The sequence below is a fragment of the Marmota marmota genome, unplaced genomic scaffold (assembly GCF_001458135.2).
Source record: "Marmota marmota marmota unplaced genomic scaffold, marMar, whole genome shotgun sequence".
Classification (NCBI taxonomy): domain Eukaryota; kingdom Metazoa; phylum Chordata; class Mammalia; order Rodentia; family Sciuridae; genus Marmota; species Marmota marmota.
The window spans coordinates 9283053-9304853 of NW_026000240.1; the positions used below are offsets into that span (position 1 = coordinate 9283053).

At 44.2% G+C, this 21801-nt stretch overlaps 2 protein-coding genes across 15 annotated transcripts in view; one reads left to right on the top strand and one right to left on the bottom strand.

Annotated features, from left to right (window-relative positions):
* P2ry12 (purinergic receptor P2Y12) overlaps positions 1-11382 on the bottom strand; it is a 42470-nt gene extending 31088 nt beyond the window's left edge. Inside the window, exons 1-3 of one of the 2 annotated variants that reach the window (XM_048794086.1) lie at positions 11214-11382; positions 3064-3195; positions 2857-2977 (exon numbers count right to left, since the gene is read on the bottom strand). The gene's annotated coding sequence lies outside the window, so the exon portion shown is untranslated. The remainder of the gene's footprint in view (positions 1-2856; positions 2978-3063; positions 3196-11213) is intronic. The other variant, XM_048794085.1, reaches the window with a different exon arrangement.
* Positions 1-21801, top strand: part of Med12l (mediator complex subunit 12L) — a 260868-nt gene that overhangs the window by 217282 nt on the left and 21785 nt on the right. For 12 of the 13 annotated variants that reach the window (XM_048794071.1, XM_048794075.1, XM_048794068.1 and 9 more), the window contains 12 exons: positions 3785-3973; positions 4502-4576; positions 4683-4873; positions 5720-5881; positions 7337-7448; positions 9294-9383; positions 10309-10418; positions 10622-10757; positions 11604-11765; positions 13514-13876; positions 15882-16038; positions 18688-18902. In XM_048794071.1, the coding sequence (XP_048650028.1) occupies positions 3785-3973; positions 4502-4576; positions 4683-4873; positions 5720-5881; positions 7337-7448; positions 9294-9383; positions 10309-10418; positions 10622-10757; positions 11604-11765; positions 13514-13876; positions 15882-16038; positions 18688-18902 (1962 nt within the window). The remainder of the gene's footprint in view (positions 1-3784; positions 3974-4501; positions 4577-4682; positions 4874-5719; positions 5882-7336; positions 7449-9293; positions 9384-10308; positions 10419-10621; positions 10758-11603; positions 11766-13513; positions 13877-15881; positions 16039-18687; positions 18903-21801) is intronic. The other variant, XM_048794070.1, reaches the window with a different exon arrangement.

Below are 21801 nucleotides of genomic sequence, written 5' to 3' on the forward strand. Positions count from 1 at the left end.
GCAAAGGTGCAAGAATAAAGTGATCCTTTATACCCTTTAGACAGAGTAGTCATTTACATATGCCATATATGCTTTGTAAATCTATTTGTGTGTGTGAACATGGATACAGATATAGGTATTTTTTTTTTTTAAACCCTTTCAAGGTAGATGGCGTACTTTATTCTTCTTTACTTTTGAAGACTTCCGTCTTCATTTCATACCATAACCACAGCGTAGTTGCTAACATTTCAGAAGATTTAGTCTTGGTGTGGTACTATGCTGTCACTTGCTGGGCACATTCCTAGTTGGTCCTTATTGTGGTAGTGCTGGAACTGACTGGGTTTTCTTGTAGATTTGCTGCAGGCCACGCAACCCTGCCTCAGGACTAGAAGCAGTGTCTGTCCTCCAGGTAGCCAGCTCTGAAGGCACGCGGTGCCCTTGCCTGTCCAGTGGTGCTGGCCTTGGTTGGGTGGTCTTCCTTGTGTGGTCTGCGCTGCTCGCTCTGCGTGACAACCTTTGGGGAGTCCCTCGAGACGCTGCCGACCTCTGTTCCTCATTCCCCTCCCGCGCACCTCAGAGCAGTCATCCTGATTCTTGTCCAAGCCTGCCTTCCCCGAGGTGCTTCCCACTCCCTCCCCTCCACAGTGTCAGTGTATGTTCTGCTTAGGGAAGACCCTCCCCTCTTCCCTGTCTCCTTACTTATGATCCACATGAGTCATAAGGTCCTGTCCCAGGAAGGGAAGTTTAACACTCATATGGTTCCAGGGAGATTTAGTGGGACTCCTTTATCCTGGTGTTTGTCATTTTTGTTTGTTTTAAAGTATTTTCTTATTTTTGCTCCTTCTTTTACTTGCCCTGCCTCAGAATTACCTTGAGAATTAGCAGAGTGATACTTAGAAACAAGGTCTGGATGCTGAGTATACTCATTGCTATGGAGTACCCTCGCTCCTGGGTTCTCTTAGTGGAAAGAGCTAGGACAAAAGTGAATGCGCACGGGTGTGTGACTATGAGTTCACATGATGCTCCCAGTTCCACGCCAACCTACAAAGCTGTGCTTTACTTTTGAAGACTTCCGTCATTATTGTAGGAAACCTGTACATAGGTGGGTTTTTATCTTTGCAGCATTGCATATTATTATAGCCTTCTGCATAGTAAGAACCTTGGTTCCTTATAAAATCAATAAATTATTACTTACTTACAAAATACACCTAAAATAATTTCCAAATTGTTAGCATCTACCACTAGGCCTAACAAGCCTGCCAAGAGGAGTGGAAAGGTTTTTGCAGTTCACTTTTTACTTTTTTACAGTAAATACTGTGATCTCACATTAGACAAAGGCACCAAGAGCATACATTGGAGAAAAGATAGCCTCTTCAACAAATGGTGCTGGGAAAACTGGAAATCCATATGCAACAAAATGAAATTAGACCCCTGTCTCTCACCCTGCATAAAACTTAACTCAAAGTGGATCAAATACTTAGGCACTAGAATAGAGACCCAGTGCCTAATAGAAGAAATATTAGGCCCAGATCTCTACCATGTCAGCCAGGACCTGACTTTCTTAAAGTGCAAGAAGTTAAAATCAAGAATTAATAACTGGGATGGATTCAAACTAAAAAGCTTCTTCTCAGCAAAGGAAAAAATTAATAATGTAATGAGAGAGTCTATAGAATGGGAGAAAATCTTTACCACATGCACCTCAGAACACTGATCTCCAGGATATATAAAGAACTCAAAAACCCAACACCAACCCCCCTCCCCCCAAGTAACCCAATCATTAAATGGGCTAAGGAACTGAACAGACACTTCATAAAATACAAATGGCCAACAAATATATGAAAAAATGTTCAACATCTCTAGCAATTATAGAAATGCCACTTAAAATTACACTGAGATTCCACCTCACCCTAGTCAGAATGACAATTATCAAGAATACTTGCACCAATAAATGTTGGTGAGGATGTGGGGAAAAAGGTACATTCATAAATAAAGAATATGTAGTACATTTACACAATGGAATATTGCTCAGCCTTAAAGAAGAATGAAGTCATGGCATTTGCTGGCAAATGGATGAAGCCGGAGAATATCATGAGAAGTGAAACAAGCCAATCCCCCAAAACCAAAGGTGGAATGTTTTCTCTTATATGCAGACGCTAATTCCCAATAAGGGTATAGATTGCTAGGGAAGAATAGAGGTACTTTGGATTAGACAGAGGGGAGTGAAGAAAGGGGAGGGGATATTGGGGTGGGAAAGATAGTAGAATGAATCAGACATTATTAACCTATATACATATATGGTTACATGACAGGTGTAATTCTACATTGTATACAACTAGAAAAATAAGAATTAATACTCCATTTATGTATGATATGTAAAAATGCATTCTGCAGTCATACATATCTAATTAGAACAAATACAAAATTTTAAATTAAAAAAAAGACTGAAAAAAAATTACTTGGGCTTTCTCCCTTAGTATGAATACATTCCTAATTTGAAATCAAGTTGGGTTCATTTGTTTCTGTTTGCATTCAGTTTAGAGTCTTTTCCCTCAGCCTTATTATAGAATAAATACTTACAAAAGTTAAACTACACACAAGAGTATAATCAGAAATGTGTCCTTCCTCCCAAATGCCTTGCTCCTCCCTGCCCCAGCTCACCAGTTTTGTTATTTTCGGGTGTATCCTTGAAGTCCCTATATGTTTTGTATTTTGCTACAGAGGTCAAGTCATCAAGACCATGTTTTGTACTTTGTAGGTTTGTGGTCACCATGATAAAGTCCACTAAATAGTGACGTAGAGCTGAGGGGCACTTGTGCCTTGGTCCCCACTGTGAGTGCACCCTGTTATCACCAGAGGCATTTGCAATTGTTTTGATACCTGGATCTGACCAAAGCCAGCAGGCAGGCGAGTGCAGGAAGGGTGGTGGCTGGGCCTGCTGTGGACTTCTTGCAGTGGGTCCCAGAGGTCCAAGCCCATTGGGAGGCTCAGCCTGTCAGTGCTAGAAGCGAAAATTGATGGAATGAATGGATGAATGATTGATTTGATGCTTAGGAAAAAAAAATACTGATATCTGGGTACCAGCACCTGAGCTTGATTTCAGTGGTCTGTGGTCTGATGGGGTGTCTGGATGTGAAATCTTATAGACGCCACAGGCGACTTATTTAATGGATGGTTAGCATCGGGTCACTGGCATGGTGGTTTCAAAAGAGGCTTCATCTGAAACACATATAGGGTCAAATGAAACTTTTAACACTGATGATTTTTAAAACCATTTAGTACAAGAATTTGCACTTGAAAAAATGGTGAAGCAAAGCTGCTAAGAAATTTAACTGAGTAGCCACTCTCCAGAGGGCAGTCAGCTCTAGGCATAGAGCTTCCTTAAGTTTTTGGCAGGCTCATTGACTCAGCAAAATTATAATAATAACTGTATGGCAAATAGATGTGCACAGTTATTTTTTATAATGGTAATGTATTCATAGTATCATAAAGAGAAAAATTTCTAAATATCTTATGCTATGTTCTTACCAGTGGAAAACATATTCCAGTATTATCTTTTTCTTTTTTTTTTTTTTTTTGCTCATCTGTTTCCAATTTTTTTCCTCATCTAGGTTCCACTTTGTATTTTTAAGAAATCAAAATGCCAGAAATTTTGTACCTAACACTTTTTGCAGATACATTTTTATGCATTATTTTTTCCTGAAGCTTCTCCTCGGTCTCACGTGCCATTTTGCTCTGACTTAAGTGTATGTTACATAAACATGTGGAAAGCCGGTTGCTGTCCAACAAATGGCCTTCTTCCTTCCAGGAATGGGTAGGAGAACATTGCCTAAAAGAACCTGAAAGGTTGTGTACAGACAAAGAGCTGATACTGGACCCCGTGCTTTCCAACATGCAAGCACAGAAGCTCCTGCAGCTCATCTGCTACCCACACGGCCTCAAGGAGTGCGCGGAGGGTGACAACCTGCAGAGGCAGCACATCAAGCGCATCCTGCAGGTACCCTCAGCACGCCGTGCACTGCGAGAAGAGGGATCGGTTCTTCCCCTTTCATTGCTAATTGCAGGTCAACTCTGTTTTTTATTCCCCCAGTTTTCTTTCCTGTAGAATGGCAACGAGTTAGTGCTAGGTAGGTGTAGATGCTGAGAATTGTATATAATCATCAGATAAATATTGGTATTTTAAGTCCGTGCTGTATTTACTTGAGAAATGATCTGCAGGGAGGGACAGGCTTAAATATGTTATTCAAGAATTAGTGAAATCATTTTGGAATGGGGTCAATTAGATAATTGGATATTGTGAGTCAAAATTTTAGTTTTATTCGTTTTTAGTTCCTAGCTGAGTCAGGAACATTATATTGATGCTATTTATCCTTTTGAATATATGTAACAGGATTGGATCCTTTTACCCATGTAAATACTTGTATTGTGTAAGATCACCCTGCTCTTTCCTGAGAGTGGGTGTCCTGCCAGGACTGATTGTGTGTTGACATGGGTTGCCTACTTTCAATCCTTCTGTTTTCCCCAGAATCTGGAGCAGTGGACATTGAGGCAGTCCTGGCTGGAACTTCAGCTAATGATCAAGCAGTGCCTGAAGGACCCTGTGAGTAGCTGTTACAAGCCTGGGTGGGAAGAGCTGCGGGGAGCAAAGTCGGGCTGCTGCCTGGGATAACCCAGCTGCATGCGTGGCCTCTCTCTGGCCACCCTAGGGCTCCGGGTCTGTGGCTGAAATGAACAACTTGCTGGACAACATTGCGAAGGCCACCATTGAGGTGTTCCAGCAGTCCGCCGACTTGAACAACAACTCCTCGCACTCTGGCATGGGCCTTTTCCACCCCAGTGGCAACGGGGGCGCTGATACCAGTAGCACGAGGCAAAATGGAATCAAGACCTTTCTCAGGTATTTCTGTGTAGTTGGCTGGGCTTTCTTGAACTTTACACACGTAATGGGCAATTGCATTCGCATAACTCAGTTATTTTTTTTTTTTCATTAAGCTGCAGAAAATGTGAAGAGAATAATGACTGCTAAGTGACAGTTACTGTTATTTAATAGGTTAAAGGGTAAAGCCAGGGCAGGAGATATCTTAGTGTGTTCACTATGTGGTTAAGTCGGGCCCAGACTCTTTGTAAGTGCTGGTGTTATGAATGCACATGGACACCTGACCTTCATCCCCTGGGCTACTGTGTTCCTGGATATTCAGCATCTCAGAAACGCATTGGCCACCTCTAGTAACTGGCAGCTTTTCACAAGCCTCATGGTGATTTGAGTTCTGATTTAGATCCAGCAGGCATATGAAATCGCAAAGTAATCCTTGAATCATGAAAGGAAGATTTGTATCTCATCATTTTGATAAAAAATATAGCTGGTGAATCTTAAAATTAAAAAAAAAATTGTGATTAGTATGATTATACATAGCAACATTTCATGTTGTGAGCATGATCAAAGAGTGTTGTTTGTTGGACAAAAGGATTATCACTAATCATAGAGCCAGAATCAAAAAGAAAAATGCTAAAAGATAGCTCAGTTGACGGTATCCTCCCAGAAGCACCTTTCATTGCTCCCCTGGGTAACTGTGGGTGGCAAGTGTGACCAGGGGCCTGGTCTTCAGGAAAGATAGTGCAGAAATCAAAGGGAATTGGGGGTAGTGTGCTTCTGGTGCACCAGAGTTGTGCTCTGAAGTTTCTGTGGAACTGTGAAAGCAGAGACTCAGGCTTGCTCGGGTGTAACGCCTATTTCTGATTTTAGTTCCTCTGAACGCAGGGGCGTGTGGCTGGTGGCCCCCCTCATCGCCAGGCTGCCCACCTCTGTGCAGGGGCGGGTGTTGAAGGCTGCTGGGGAAGAGCTGGAGAAGGGGCAGCACTTGGGTTCTTCTTCCAAAAAGGAGCGTGATAGACAGAAACAGAAAAGGTAGGCTCCTGGGGTGTCTCTGGGGGAGTTTGAAGGACAGCTGAGGAATTCTAGTACGCTCTACCTGACGGTTCTTACACCCAACGCCCACTGAAACTTAGTTTTTAAATGGAATGAAAAATCTTCTTCTAGGAAAGTCCCTGTTCCTAAAACGTTCCAGGTTGTGAGATTTGCCACACTCATTCTCAACTTCACTTGTGCATCCAGATCCCTGCTGGCCTCTGAACTTGTCCACTCCAAGCCCCACATCCGATCCATGAATGGGATCTATAGAGCCGCCTGCATTCTGGATTTTATTTTTAATTATTTCTAACTTTCTTATTAATTAGGTACTCATGTTTAAAATACACAGAGCTTCAAAGTGTGGAATATGATATGTCAAGAAATTTGTAATGTTTTGAACAACCAACAATAAAAAATTAAAAAAAAATAAAATGAAATACACAGAGCTACTTTGTAATTATTGGCATGCTGAACCTTGAAGTACTTACCAATATTTCTGACACTTAGGGCTCTTGTGCTAGATTAGATATTAAAACTTCTAAGCCATAAACTAATTTTTTGATCACTGTTATTGATCACTAAAACCCCAACAATGTGACTCAGCATTCCGATAAAAAGGAAAAAACGATTCCTTGTATTTCGTAAACATTCCAGACATCCACATCCTTGTCTCGTGGTTGGCAGTACTGTCAGTGGCTGCCCTTCCTGACCTCTCAAATTGCATTTGCTGGTGCCATTCATGTCTATACTGCCTCACTTCCCTCTCACTGGGCAGACAGGTGGTATTCCCGGGTTGAAAGTGTCCTATTCTGACCCTGTGAGATGAAGCTTAATATTTTATCTTCGATTTTGTTTTCCAATGGAGCATGGATTCATCCTTGTTCTCTAATTGCAGATACTCTATTTAAAAACCAATTTAAAATAGAATTTTTGCCAAATGCCTTGATGCCCCACTACCCATGGCTTTAGGCTGGTGGTACCCCTAGGTCACTAGCAAGAACCCCATTTTTGGAATCCTCAGATCTTGCAGCTGATCCTAACTGTACCAACACCCTGCTGTTTGGTCTTGAAAACTTAAGGCAAAGCCCCCAAATTTTCATAACATACATAGAAGCCTGTTTCCTAGACTCTAAAATAAGAGTGTTGGCTGAGAAATTTCTCAGTTTTTCCTTGTATTCCATCCAGATCCCCCAGGGCACTCACAGCAGTGCAGATTCACCTCCCTGGGGTGCCTTCTGTCATCAGCACTATCCGCTATCTGCTCATTTAGAACCATTAGTATCTTTAACCTTGTAAGCAGAGGTGTGATTTAACTTTCCAGGCCTCTCTGGCTATTCCCTATCCCCCTTCATCTAATAGTAAATACACAGGAGCAGACACCCAGGGGACAGGCCCCAGGAGATGGGTGGAGCAGCAGGTGCTAGCTGACCTTACTGTTCTTCCTTCCTGCAGCATGTCTCTCCTGAGTCAACAGCCATTCCTCTCGCTGGTCCTCACCTGTCTCAAGGGACAGGATGAGCAACGAGAAGGTCTGCTAACGTCCCTCCAGAATCAAGTGAACCAGGTAAAGGACCGCATGGTGTCCAGCAGGCCAGCAGCTCCCAGCAGATTCCAGTGCTGAGCTTACAGAAGGGCACAGCAGTCTTCCATTCAAGGCCAGGCAGTGCCCTGTCTCCTACCTGTCATCCTGGTCTCCGCAGGGGTAACAGACCTGTCATATTAATCATGCATAGCATAAATGTGTATAGATGGAGAAATCGAATGGCCTACACCCGGGGAGGCACAGTGACTGACACTCCCGCTCTGCCTCCCAGAAGCAGTCCACTCCTCAGGTGGGGCTGCCCCACCCAGCAGGGTCTCCAACTGAGCTCCATAGGCTCAGGAACTGTTTTACTGGCCTGCGAGAGCTGGGTTGATGCCAGCCAAGTGCACAAGAAAGTCACTTGTAAGCTGGAGGCCTGTTTGTTTCTTCACAAAAGCTTTGGGTTTTTTTCCCACTCCCCTAGTTCTTCTGGGCAGCGTGGGGCACTTGTGTTCTGTGTACTACATGGAGGTCAGAAACCTCAGTGCAAGGAATCAAGTCAAGTGAGTGGGAAGAAGAAGCCAAGGGTGTGAGATGGCCCGTCCCTGTGCGGAGCCGGTGGCCCCTTCCTGTAGCACTGTGCCTGTGGACACCGTGCCTTTTCCCTAGGGATACTGGAAGGACATGGACGAGGGCATGGTCTCACGTGTTTCTCTGGTCATCTCTCCCTTGCTGGATAGGATGCTTTTAAAATGCAAAGCACTTACTATCCCTGTGTCTAAGATGCTCCCATGTTTCTTTTTATACCTTGAATAAAAATCCAGTCTGGGCTAATTAGACCCCCTAACAATTTGTAGATTGCTCTCTTCTGCCTGCTTCCTACCAGTTACCGCCTTGCTCAGCTTGCAGGGCCACATTGGCATGTTTCCTTCTGTTCTCCTGCTTCCCAAGCAAAAGCACCTGCTCTCCCCTTTAGCTGGAAGGATTCCCTCTAGGTGCCAGCCTGGCCTGCTTCTCCCTCCCTTCAGGTGTTAGTTTAGAGAGACCGTGGCGATTGCCCTCTGAAAATAGGGCCTCTGTCCTTACCATCCCTGCCCTGCCTCGCCCTGCCTCAGGCCACTTGATATACTTGTTTTGATTCATGCTGCTGCTATACTGTGAGCCCTGTGAGAACCTGTGTCCCTAAGCCCTGCACCCGGCATTCAGCCTGAGGGGCCCGAGCCTCCTAGAGAAGTTTGGGAAACACTCTGCCCATGGCATGTGCTGGCGGGACATCTGCTGGGAGGGTACTTCCACTTGTGGCTCTCTGCGGCCATGCTGGGTTTGTTAGCTAGTCAGCCTGCCGTCTGAGCCTGTGTGTGGTCACTGTGGCCTGCCTTTCCTCAGTGAACTTTCCTGTCCTCAGCACTGGCCTGAGTCAGCGAGGAAATGAAGAAGCAGCTCACTTTCTAAATTGAAATACTGCTCAGCTGATTGATGTCCACAGTTTTCAGAATAGTCTGTTGTTCATCAAGGAATTAGTGTTCCTGAAGATAGCAAGCCTCCTTTTCAATAAGATCAACATAATACGTTTGTTAGGGTTAATAAATGTGTTAAGCTTGAACTTGATGGCCTTCTGATGCCTTTTCCAAGACCTAGAGGCAGTACATGCAACTAGATAAGATTTACTTCCCCACCTTGAAAGGCAAATAAACAAAGCAATGACCAGGTTTCTGTGTGCACCGAGGAAAAGGGGCAGAGCTGAAATGTCATGCAGCATTCCTTGTTAAAGCGGAAGTTGTTTTTGGCTGTCTGGGAAAGGTGTAGTTTTACTTTAAATATGAAAAATATTCAGTTTTAACAGAGATAAAGTTTTTATTTTTCCTGTTTTTCTTTTTTGGGTCTTAGATTTTAAGTAACTGGAAGGAAGAAAGGTACCAGGATGACATCAAGGCTCGGCAGATGATGCACGAAGCTCTGCAGCTGCGCCTGAACTTGGTAAGGGGTGTTTCTAGTGTGCCCTCTTTGCTCATGGATGTTTGTGACCATGGCTCCAGTGCTCACCTGTGTCCACGAGCAGAGCCTAAATATAATCAAGACCTCAGGACTTTCCCATCTCTCTAGCCTTCTCTTCTCCTGGCTCTCCTTCCTGTCTGTGTTGAGTTCCAGACAGCAGAAGGTATTTTAAGAATGATTCATCCTCTCTGTCCCCACCCCATCCAGCCCACCTCCCTTCTGCTTCAGCTTGTACTGTGATTGGTTCTCAGAGGACTCAATTTTGAAATGAGCACTGGCTCTTGTGATACTTCTTTAAGAACCTTAAAGTCCTTCAACTCAGCATCGTGGGAGACCTCCTGTTAGATTTGTTAAGAAGACCTGCCTCACAGGGTGCTGTATGGAAACGTGGGCTTCCTCCCACACAGTGCATTCCTTTGCATGTCTCTTTTCCCTGGAGAGTGGCTTGCCTGATGTTTGGGTGGTTGTTTTTAACTTAATCCTCACACACAGGACCTGGCAGGTCTTGGGCCAATCCCCTGTTCGTCATTACATCTGTGTAGTGGGCATTTCCAAGCGGTCCTGGTCTCAGGTTCAGATTAAGTAGGGACAGAACAGCACCAAGATGCCAATAATTGGATTAGAGAGTTTTGATTATATTTAGGTTTAATTCAACTACAATTGCATCATAAAATTGAATATCATGAAAGACTAGGAAGAAAACTAACTGTATAGGTACCACACTTAAATATTACCCTTTTCATTTTTCAATGACCAAACTGTGTAAAGAACCCAGTAGTAGTGATAGTCACAAAGCTAGTGAGAAAGAAGTTAGAGCGATCTGTCCTCCATAAAGTAGAGAATCTCCCCTTCTGGCCACATGAAGTGAGGGCTAGTGGTCTTCTCTCACGCTGTGTTTGCATGCCAGGTGGGAGGGATGTTCGACACAGTGCAGAGGAGTACCCAGTGGACGGCAGAATGGGCCCTCCTGCTGCTGCAGATCATCACCTCAGGAACCGTGGACATGCACACCAACAAGTACGTTTTGCACCCTTAACATGTGTTCTGTCGTGTGCGTGCCTGGCATTTGGATAGTCTGGCCTTGATAGACTGACAAATGCTGCTACATCTTATTGATTCAGGTGTCATTAAAAATTGTGCCATCAGTAGAAGTGCCCAGTTAATTAAGTATATTTTAGTTGTGCTCTATGATGAAAACAGTTGTTCTCCTTCCCCTTTAGTGAATTATTCACAACAGTCCTTGACATGCTGGGTGTTTTGATCAATGGGACATTAGCCTCTGACCTATCAAGTGCATCCCCAGGAGGCTCAGAAGAGAACAAACGTGCATATATGAATTTAGTAAAGAAGTTAAAAGTAAGTTTGTGATTGGCTTATGTTATAAATTGTTTATTGTCTGGTGCATTTTATTTTATTTTTACTACTGGTTAATTTAAATATTTATTGCATTCAAATTAATTTAATGTATTTGCTGTTTATGTCACTTCAGCTCACCAATACCCCAAACTTTACAAGCATCCAAAAGATTGTTTTTAAATTAAATATTAAAACACGTGTAATTTTTTAAGAGACATTAAACATACATTATGAAATACATAACCAAAATGCCAACATTGAACCTAGGATAAATCCAAGCTCAGACTTGTGCATGTAGTTCAAAAATAAGCATCTGTGTTGATATTTGTAAATCCACTCACTTGACTAACCACTGACACATCATTTGAAGCAAACTGTAAATAAATAGCACAACAAGGAAAGTATATCTTATCCGCTGATCTTAAAATAGCCAATAAATAAATAAGTGGTGGTTACCTTGTGGTCTGTCCCTGGACCCCAAGTGCTCAGTGCCAGCTCCTGTCCTCTAGTTGCAGATGGCACCCTGAATTTTGTCACTTCAGCACTGTGATGTTTGTTGTGTAACAACAACTGCATATGTGTAGGCTATTTTCTACTTAAATAGAAGAAATGAAACAGGCCAGCCTGACTTGATCCTGTTCCCCAGACCACGTTCAGGGTTCAAGAACACGCTGACTTCAAAAAGGGAAATGCTCCAGGGGGAGCTTCCTCCTCGTCAACTTTTGCCTTCACGGTCGTTTCTGAGTTTCTGGCCCACTTCCCTTTCTCACTTTCTTTTTCCTTTCTTTCTTTCTTTCTTTCTTTCTTTCTTTCTTTCTTCCTTCCTTTCTTTCTTTTTCCTTTCAGAAAGAGCTGGGAGACAAGCGGTCAGAGAGCATTGACAAAGTTCGGCAGTTGCTGCCTCTGCCGAAGCAGACATGTGACATCATCACCTGTGAGCCCATGGGCTCCTTGATCGACACCAAGGGGAACAAAATCGCTGGATTCGACTCAATAGATAAAAAACAGGCAAGAGTAAATGTTTTTCCTGTGCACGGTGCAGCTTTTCACAGAAGCCAGATATGTCGTCTTATGTTTCTAGACGGTGTACACACACCTCAGTTTTGCAGTTTCTTGTTTTTGTTGTTGTTTTTTTGAGGCACACTCTTGTCATCTCAATGCAATGGTCATTGGCATCATAATGCAAACAGATCTTTGAAGACCTTAATTTATAAGGTTTACCTGGATTTAAGGAACTTTCTGAAATCTATCCAGTGAAAACTAAGTAAAAGCTTAGTGTCAAAAACCAGCAAAGTTTTTATCTTACTGCAGAATGCAAGAAGAGTGGGTTTAGAAAAGATGATATTTATTGATAAACATTTTCATGCACTATAAGTAAGCTCTTTTGAGCAGAATTATTTCAATATATGATATTTCATATTCTTACGAAACAATATTAAATAAGCACTTGCTTTCTATAAGAGATTAAGCAGGTTTGCTGGGTGTAAGAAGAGTGGTCACTCAGTGAACACTGAGCAACCACAGATTTTCCACGGTCACAGAGATAAAAGCAGAACTGTGCCCTCAAGCAGAAGTAGGTAGACAATTAACAGTGAGATTGTGGGTCGTGGTGCTGAGAGTGTATTAGGTGGTCTGGGGAAGGGCCTTCAGATGCAGATCTGGGCGGTGGTCAGAGCAGGCTCCCTGGTGTAGTTGACACGTGGGTCATTTTGAAGGAGGGAGGGAAGAATGTGGGGCTGGCGGACAAAAAGATCTTGAGGAGATGTGGAGAGTGTGTCTTCTTGGGACAGGGTGTTCTGCTGTCACGCAGACTCACCTGAGCACCCAGCACCAAGTGTGGCCATGGAAAGAGAGAAGGCTGGGCTGTGATCCTGTTGAATTTGGGCTCCCTGGTGGAGAGACAGCCGGAGCCCCCTTGGACGTGTGCTGTTTATGCCCAGACAGATAGTAGGAAACAGGTGGTTATTTTACAGGTGGTGATTGAGCCCTGTCACCCACGTAAGAGCAAGTGTACCTAAGCATTACATCCTGTGGAATGACCCGATAGTTATTGGGGCGGCTGTTTTGAGAGAAAATGTGTTCAAGTTGGTATATGAGAGAAAGTAGTAAGAAACATCAGCAGTTCACGTCAGAAGAAAGAACATTTTATTTTCAGAATAGCAGTCCTCTTCTAGAGCATCAGAGACTCGCTGGGACTGGAAGGCCGGGCATGCTCCCATGTCCCGCTCTGTCACAGGACTGCTTTATCAGGCCTGGTTTGTTAAGTGCGTGGAGGGGCCGCATATTGAGTTAAGTGCTCTGTGGTTTGCATTGAAGTTAATCTGAACCCAGTTAGAAGTGATTGTATCTTGACCCTTAAATTTTGTGTTATTTTAAAAATAATAAATAGATGTTGGAGATTTAGAACTGGCTATAATTTAGTGAGAAAGATTACTTTTCAATATATTTTAGAACTTTATCTACTTGTTTTGCTAAAGCAAACTAAATGAAAAATGCTGTTTTATAGTAAAATACACTAGATGATGTGGTTTTGCCTGAACAGAGTGTCATGTGGTGTAAGGAACTGTGGACCCATGTGAGTCCTGAGCTCTGGCCACTGCCCTTCGGTGACTTGGCCAAGCTACCCTGTCTGCTGTGACCTGGGCTTCTCCAAAGCCCAAGGCCAGCCTGGTGCTCTCTGGGCCACCATGCTAGCAAGCCTGGCTTGTGGATCGGGGGATCTGAGGGCCGTTTCACAGAGCATTGTTTTACCCTAGGGCCTCCAGGTCTCTGCCAAGCAGAAGGTGTCCCCGTGGGACTTATTTGAGGGCCAGAAGAACCCCGCTCCTCTGTCCTGGGCCTGGTTTGGGACCGTCCGTGTGGACCGGAAAGTGATCAAGTACGAGGAACAGCACCACTTGCTGCTGTACCACACACACCCCACACCCAAGCCCCGGAGCTACTACCTCGAACCGCTGCCCCTGCCTCCTGAGGAGGAGGAGGAGGAGCCCGCCTCACCCGTCTCTCAGGAGCCAGAAAGGAAGTCAGCCGAGCTGTCAGATCAGGGGAAAACTGCAACAGAGGAAGAGAAGAAGAGCAGGGGCAGGAAGCGCAAGACGAAATCCAGCTCCAGGGGGGATGTGAGTGGGAAGGGAGGGCTGGATCCTTAGCCTGCAGGTTGGGCCGATAAAGGACGGAGGACGGTGGATGCAGGGCAGGGCAGGTGGATGGAGGGCGGGCGGATGGATGCAGGGTGGTGGATGCTGGCCAGGCTGCACCCCAGAGACATCAGTGTCAGCTGACAGGACCTCATCCTCCAGGCCTGCATGCTAACTGAAGGGCGGGGATGATGGCCATGGACCGCAGAGTTGAAGCTTTGTGATTTTTCCCTCCTCCACTTTTAACAACCTTGTTGTATTTTAGGCTTCTGTCTTGAATGCTATTGGGCTACTATTTCAGTGCCTCCTTAGGTTTGAAATTTTAATATTTTGACATTATAAAATACCACCTTCAAATATTTTTATTACAAGATATGTTTAAAGTATTTATTGTATTTTGGGTGGTTGATATCGTCAGCATATTAACCAAAAGCTCCATGATTTCCCCTAGATACAGTCGCACCCAGCATGGCCATTAAGCTATTCCTGGGGTATCGCCTTTATTGCAGGACTGGGCCCTCCTGCCTACTCCACTTGTTCACCATCTTTCATATTTCATAAAAGATGAAGTAATCCTAATTTAAAATAGTTTATCCCCTCACTTCCCTGTTGGTATTCCTTACCAACATCAATATTTTCTTTCAAACATCAGAGATGTATCAGACAATAATTTGGAAACGATTCTATAGAATGTGAGACGTAACCTTTAAAATATCTTCCACTCAAGTCACTTGGAAAATAGTTGAGAGAATTTGAATATTTTTCTCTAAAATTCAAGGATGCTCTTGCTGCATGACGTAAGAAACATTCATGGAGAATCACTGTAGTTCACCTATGTCAAAACCAGGCTGGCCGACAGCTCGTTGGTCATCATTGTTCTACAAATGGCGGCCCTCTTCTGGGGCTGCTCGAATGCCAGTGCCCCTCCTAGATGCTCTTCCTGTCAATATTGCTTAGTCTGAGCATTTGTTTAATGTGCTGCAGGTGGAGCCTCCCCTGTGGGGCCCTCCCAGCTTGCACATGCACAGGGGTAGGCTTCTGCCCTTTTCCGCCTCTTGTTCCCCAAGGGACTCTGGTCAGGTCCTCTCCTGCTGACCTCCCGGAGCCACCTGCTCCCTAGGAGACATGTATTTTTGACACTGAGATTTCTACTGTCCCTCACCCCTTAGGGCTAGATTAGGGAAGAGTGGGGAGTGGAGACGCTCTGGTGCGAGCCTGTGCACCACTGTGAGGGACCTCAGGGGATGAGGTGATCAGGTAAGAGACTGTCCAGCAGGAGCTGTTCTGAATCGTGGGCCTCTCTCCCCTGAACCCAGGAATCCAGAAGGCTTCAGGAGATGTAGCCTCGAGGACGCATTGTCAGTTGTGGGCCTCGTTCAGTGTGGGAGATGGGGTGCGCTTTCAGCATTTTGCTTTTTGGTTTGTTTTGTTCTTGGGATGCTTGGGATCGAAACAGGGTCTTGCATGTGCTAGGCAAGCACTCCACAATGGGGCTGCACCCCCAGCCCCACTTTCAGTATTTGAAAAAGTAGTTCAAAAGAGATCATTTCTGCGTCTGCCCACTGTAAGGCAAGTACTTTTTATTTGACTTTATTTCATGTTGTTGGTGCTGGGGTCAAACCCAGGCCTGGTGCGTGCTAGCAGGTAGTCTCCTACGAAGCTGCATTGCCAGCCAGCTATGCAGAGGAGTGTTTTGAGAACAGCCTTCTTGCTTTTCATCTGCCCTTTTATTAAAATAGCTTTGTACACTGGGGCAGGAGACATTTCAAATACCAAATAGGGGCTGGGGCTGGGGCTCAGTGGCAGAGCGCCAGCCTAGGATGTGTGAGGCACTGGGGTTTGATTTTCAGCACCACATATAAATAAATAAATAAATAAATAAATAAATAAATAAATAAATAAATAAATAAGCCAAACAGGAAGAATTTGCATTAATTTGCTATGTGTTGTACAGAGGTGAACTTTCTGCTTTGTCTTTCCATTGAAGGAATATCCACAGAGCAGCGTGTACCGAGTGCCTCCCAACTACTCACCCATTTCCTCCCAAATGATGCACCATCCACAGTCCACCTTGTGGGGTTACAACCTCATGGGCCAGACCCAGCAGCCCGGCTTCTTCCTTCAGAACCAGGCTCTCACTCCAGGTACGTGGGAGGAGGGCACAGTTGGATCTGTCCAAGATGAGAAATAGTCTGGGGTCCTTGCTGCTTTTAACACGAAACCGCCACAAAACTCATGAATTGCAAGAAGTGAGTGATTAATTGACATTCCCTCCACTCAAAATGTGTTCTTCTAAACGAAGGTTCCAGCTCAGTGTGCTGGCTCACAGCAGTGGCCCCCGCTCCTCAGGAGGCTGAGGTGTGGGGATCACTTGAGCCTCAAGGTCAAGCCAGCTCGAGCAACTTAGTGAGATCCCATCTCAAAAATGAAGGAGTAGATAAACAAAATTAATGTTTCAATTATGAGTATATGTGCCGATTTTAGAATTTCTTCCAGTGTTAGAATAAAATCACCATTAATTAAAGTCTAAACTATGAGATAATGTTGATTAAAGTTCTGTGTTGTGAAATTTACATTTAATCAGATATCATTTAGAAGACTAGACAGTATCATAGTGTCTTTTGTCTTCTAATATGAAGTTTAAATCATATCATGAATCAACTTGGAAATTTGGTTCAGCAGGTATATTTTAGATACAACAAGGAAAACTACCATATCTATTGTGAATGTTCTGGCTTGTAGCATTGTTTTCCATTTGAGCCTAATTAGATTTTATAATCCAAGGGAAGATTTTTTTTTTAAATAAAAACATTCTCTTAATTAGAAATCAGTTCAATTTGAAGGACAAAAATGCCTATAATCTTTTACACCATTAAGTAAAGTTTGTCATGCACACAAGTACATGGGTAAATTTTAGAGTCAATGTCATGTATATGTGGCCCTGTCAGGGTCCTGGCAGAGCAGGATGTGGCACCTTGGGCCCCTGTGCTGGCTCTGCCACTGTGCTCTGCGTCCAAAGTCTGTGTGGGTGAGGCTGTCAGTGCCAGCTGCCCTGTTGGAAATGCCAGCCACGCTGTCCTTGCACTGTGCACCCCACTCCTTCCTGATCCGCCAGAGCCTCAGCTCTTCTCGTGTTTTGCTTTCTTATTCTGTTACCTTCCCGCCTTGTGGAGTCGAGGGTTTCCCCCATTACAGTCACCACAGTGTCCCCAGGGAGTGAGAGCCACCATGGCCTCTGAAAAGCAGACTGTTGGTGGGCCCAGTGGTATACGCCTGCAGTCACACTGCCTAGGGGATGAGGCAGGAGGGTCCCTTGAACCCAAGACTTCAAGGCCAGTCTGGGCAATGTGGTGAGACCCATCTCAAAAAATGAATAAAATAAATAAAAAGCCATTGAGTGAATGAATGTAGACTGCAGTGATCACAGAGTAATCAAACTAGACATAGTAATAAATTTGGAAAGCAGGTTACAGCTTAATAATCCTAAGGTCTGTGTCATCTTTTCAGCCATTTTAAACTTGTTAGGTGTTGAAGAGAAACACCAGGCTGTCTGCACCGAAGGTCAACCTGTGTATGGCCACGCGTCCTTTCCCTGGCATATCACTAAACGGTGTGTGGGTTGAAGACCTTTAGCCATAGGCTCGTGTAAGGAAGAATTTTTGAAGTTTTGAAGAAGAATCATTTCTGAGGATATAATGAATTGGTTTTTATATAAAAAAAGAGCCTTGCGACTTGTAGCTGTGTATGCACAGCACGATGCCACTCACGTGGTTTTAGGGCCAGGCAGCTCTGCCCCATGTACACACACTGCTACCTGCCTCCCCTCTGTCCATCTTGTGTAGCTGTCAGCACGGGCACAGTATGCTGAAATGCCAGGGAGTAATGGACACTCAATTCTCAATTCAGAATATGTTCAGTAGGAGGTGAGGCGATGGGCGCAGAGTCTTTAACATAACAGGTTTTCCATGTGAACCCTCTTGGAATATTTGTTTCCATCAAACAAATTGCTCATTAGAAATTATGTCATCTATCTTTACTCAGAACTTTCCTTTCATATACATCAAAGAATATAGACTATGTTCAGGGGAGGAAGGATTGGCATTCATTGTAAAGCCAGAAAACGTTGAAAAAAATTTTTTGATTCATTCTTGCATTTGACAGGTTATATATGCAAATATGCTCAGGATTCCTTTGATTCCTTAGGCAGCAGATCATTGTGCCCAATTTATTGGGTTTTCAGCCTTCAGAAAAGAAATGTTTTGTCTTTATGTTCATGCTATTTAAAATGTCAGAATATTTGAAGTTTTTATTTTCATGCCTTTGTTCTACAAAACAAGCATTCTTATTTTGCCCATAGTGAAAAGGAGCTTAAGCAACATGAGCTTCAAATCTGTTTAAAATTTATAAAAGGTTTGTATGCCTAGCCCAGGGTAGTGGCCAAAATATACCCAGGATGTGTTTCATGCAGGTAATTTGTTCTGAGGGCCTCAGGTAAGTTAAACCCACACAGTTCTGGAATTATGCCAGATCCTCCTTGTTTCAGGCCTTTCGATTTGTAACCAAAGTGCAGCCTCTGTTAAGGTATTGTGATTATAGCTCTGTCACTCTCCCCATCTTCTGGGAATGATGCCGCTCAACAAATCTTCAACATTTGCAGCATGGAGGTCAATACCTTATTTTCCATTTTGCTCTTAAACTGAGGCTGAGAGGATGAAGTCTCTGCGTGTTGACAAGATAAAGAAGAGCAGTTGCGATTGCCTACTTAGAAAGCCCTTCCTTTGGTTGCCTTGTAGGTGGCTCCAGGTTGGACCCTGCAGGCTCCTTTGTCCCAACCAATACCAAGCAAGCTTTGTCCAACATGCTGCAGCGGCGCTCGGGGGCCATGATGCAGCCCCCCACCCTCCACGCCATCACCTCGCAGCAGCAGCTGATCCAGATGAAGCTTCTGCAGCAGCAGCAGCAGCAGCAGAGGCTCCTTAGGCAGGCCCAGGCCCGGCCCTTCCAGCAGGTACGTCCAGGCCCACAGCGCAGTGCCCTGCGTGCTGTTCCCGCCTCTGGCCGGGGTGAGGTCGGCCTTGCGGCTCATGTTCCTCAAGCGCATGTCCCATACACACGTGAGCATGCAGGTCTCTCTCCTTTATAGAGCATATGAGTCATTTTCCTCCTCTAAATTTTATTATCACTGATCAAAGAAGGTTGATTAACAGCATGTCTCAAAATAAAAAGAAGCACAATGACATTCTAGTTAATTAAAGGAAGGCGCCTTTTGCCCTAGGGGGTCCCTGCTCAGCATTCCTGCCCTGCTACAGCTCCTGTCAGCTCCTCTGTCCCATGTCAGTGTTAGATCGGTTACTTCCAGATTGTCTTTCTGAAGCTGGGGGTTGCTTAGGCTTCTGGCCTTGACTTTTTGGTTTTTGTTAATCCTTAATAAGGTCCATAGCAGAATAGCAGACTGTGAATAAGTGACAAATGGCACTCAGTGTGTGGGGACATTTAATTCTCGATTCATATATCTATTCTTATGCCCTTTTAATAAACAGTGTTTGATCAGTGAAAGTTGCACAATACTTAGAGTAGATTCAGGAAATCTATGAATCCATACAAATGTATTTAAGTAAAAACAGTGAGATGAGATAGCGACTCTTTTCTAGTGTCCACATACTTGTTTATTTCCTGGAGTTTCTGACCTGGGTGTGCAGTTTGGATAAGACCTCATCCTGATGGAGCACGTGCTGTCTGCCCAAACATAGCCAAGCACGGTATTAGCTGTCCTGGTTCCACGGCACCCCGTGACCATTTAGGTAGCTTTGCAATCCTCAGACGGACTCACCATCCAAAGATGTGCCATGCATCAAGAAAAAAAATCATAGAATTTTTGAAACCGCAAGAAATTTGAATGCTTTATTTAGAATTTATCTTTTGAGTAATTTCCTAAACATATCTCCATTGTGTAACTCGGGGCACTTCTACGTTTGGGCCACTTAGTGATTTGGGGGATGGAGGTGGCAAGATTAGTTATTCATTCTAAAAAATGATCCATAGTTACCTGAGTTACAAGAGGGACCAGGGAGAGGAGGCCAATTGACGTGGGAGGATGTGGGAAGGCATCGTTGCTTGTGGTCTCTCTCTGATCTCCAGGGACTGGCATAACCCCTGGATGTCAGGCAAGGTGGGCCTGAGCTGCTTCTTACATAAATCCTGAGTCTTGATTAAAATGTCTCAAAAACCATTGTTTTGCTGAAATAATCAACCTGTTTGGAGCTATTTAAAACATCATTGGGTCTTTAGCTCTTCTTGGGGATGTGCAAAAGTAGTTATGAAATTCCTTCAAATCTTTATTGAGATGGATAAAAAAATTGCTAGAGGTTGATAAACCATTGCAGTATAGAGGGTTTAGCTCCCTTTTAGAGCAGTCAAGCCTAAGCAAAGTCTGCCCTGTTTATTTCTCCATGTCACCTTGTTATCACAAGCTATTCTCTTTATTTATAGCCCACTTTCCAGCTATTCCTGCTGAATTCAGCTTTGAATCACCAAAAAGGGCTCTGGGCAATGGATTAGAGCCACTAAGCTGTTCATGGGTGGACATGCCTCTTCTCAGAAGCTCCTATAGCTTCCTATAGCGGTGACAAACGATTCCACATTAAGCCAACATTTTCAAAGAGGTTTAATAGAATAAATTCTATGTGGTTAAAAGACATCTGTGCCCATGTGGAGAATGCTAGCTTGTAACCAGTGCCTTGGCTGCTGCCCTTCCTCCCTCAGCTTCCTCAGGGACACAGGCTTCCTTCACTCTCCACATGCACCATCCAGGGCTCAGCTGAGCATGCAAAAATAGGGGAGTCTACAGCTGTCCATGCAGTTCTTACTGGTGTGTGTGTGTGTGTGTGTGTGTGTGTGCACGTGCATGCTGCCATAATGTTAGGGTTTTTTTTTTCTTCTTTAAAAATTTTTTTTTAAATTTACCTTTTAAGGTCATTTTTTTTTTTTTCAAGTGATAAATGCTTGCCTTTGTGATAGTGGCTGTACAATAGTCATCAACTCTTCTCCCTTTAAATTCTTCTTCTTTTAGTTTTGTTTTTGTAGTCATCATTTCCCCTCTCACTCATCTTTCATGATTGAAACTCACCTTGAAGTCTCCGAGCTTCCACCAGCTGCCACGCCTGGTTTTTCTCTCCTGTCTTCAAGTGCTGGGTAACTGAGGAACATGACATCCTCAGGAAGAGAGCCACACACACCGTGGGAAACAGTGATCCTGCAAGAGGGACAGAGATTTGAATGTGGTGTTTCCCCAGGTCTGTACACAGGAGGCTCTGCAGAGATTTCAACAGTAGATGACGCATGGCAGTTCATATGCCTGGAAGCTGGCTAAATACAGTTTTGCAGAAGGAAAACCTTCTCCTGGTAGTGATCCTCTTAAATCGGTCATAGAGCAGAATTACACAGTTGTTAAGAGTTTGTGGTGCTGAGCACAGTTTTCTTATTCCAGAGGTCCTTTTTCCTAATTGTAGCAAACACGTTGAGATGTTTATTCATCTTACTCTTCACAGCTGATCTTGGCATTTCTACAGGTGCTTTCCCAGCCTGAGTGGCCCCAGGCCCTGGTGGGGGCTGCTTTCTCGTTTTTTAGTGGCCCCACTGGTCACCTACTTTTGTTACAAGGTCGAGCCTTGGGCCTGTTTGTACTGTGTCATCCCTTCATCCACTGAGCACAGGAGATAAAGGTCTGAGATGCTCATCAAATGCAAGCATGCAGGATTTGAGCAGCTGTTTTCAGAAGCCCAGAGCTGCTGGATAACTTGAGTCCCTAGCATTATGACTATTATCTACATGCTCACTCCTCTCAGCTGGCCCTCTGAGTGCTTCCAGAAAAGCTGACCCCTACAGGGACCTCTGCTCCTGTTGTTTCA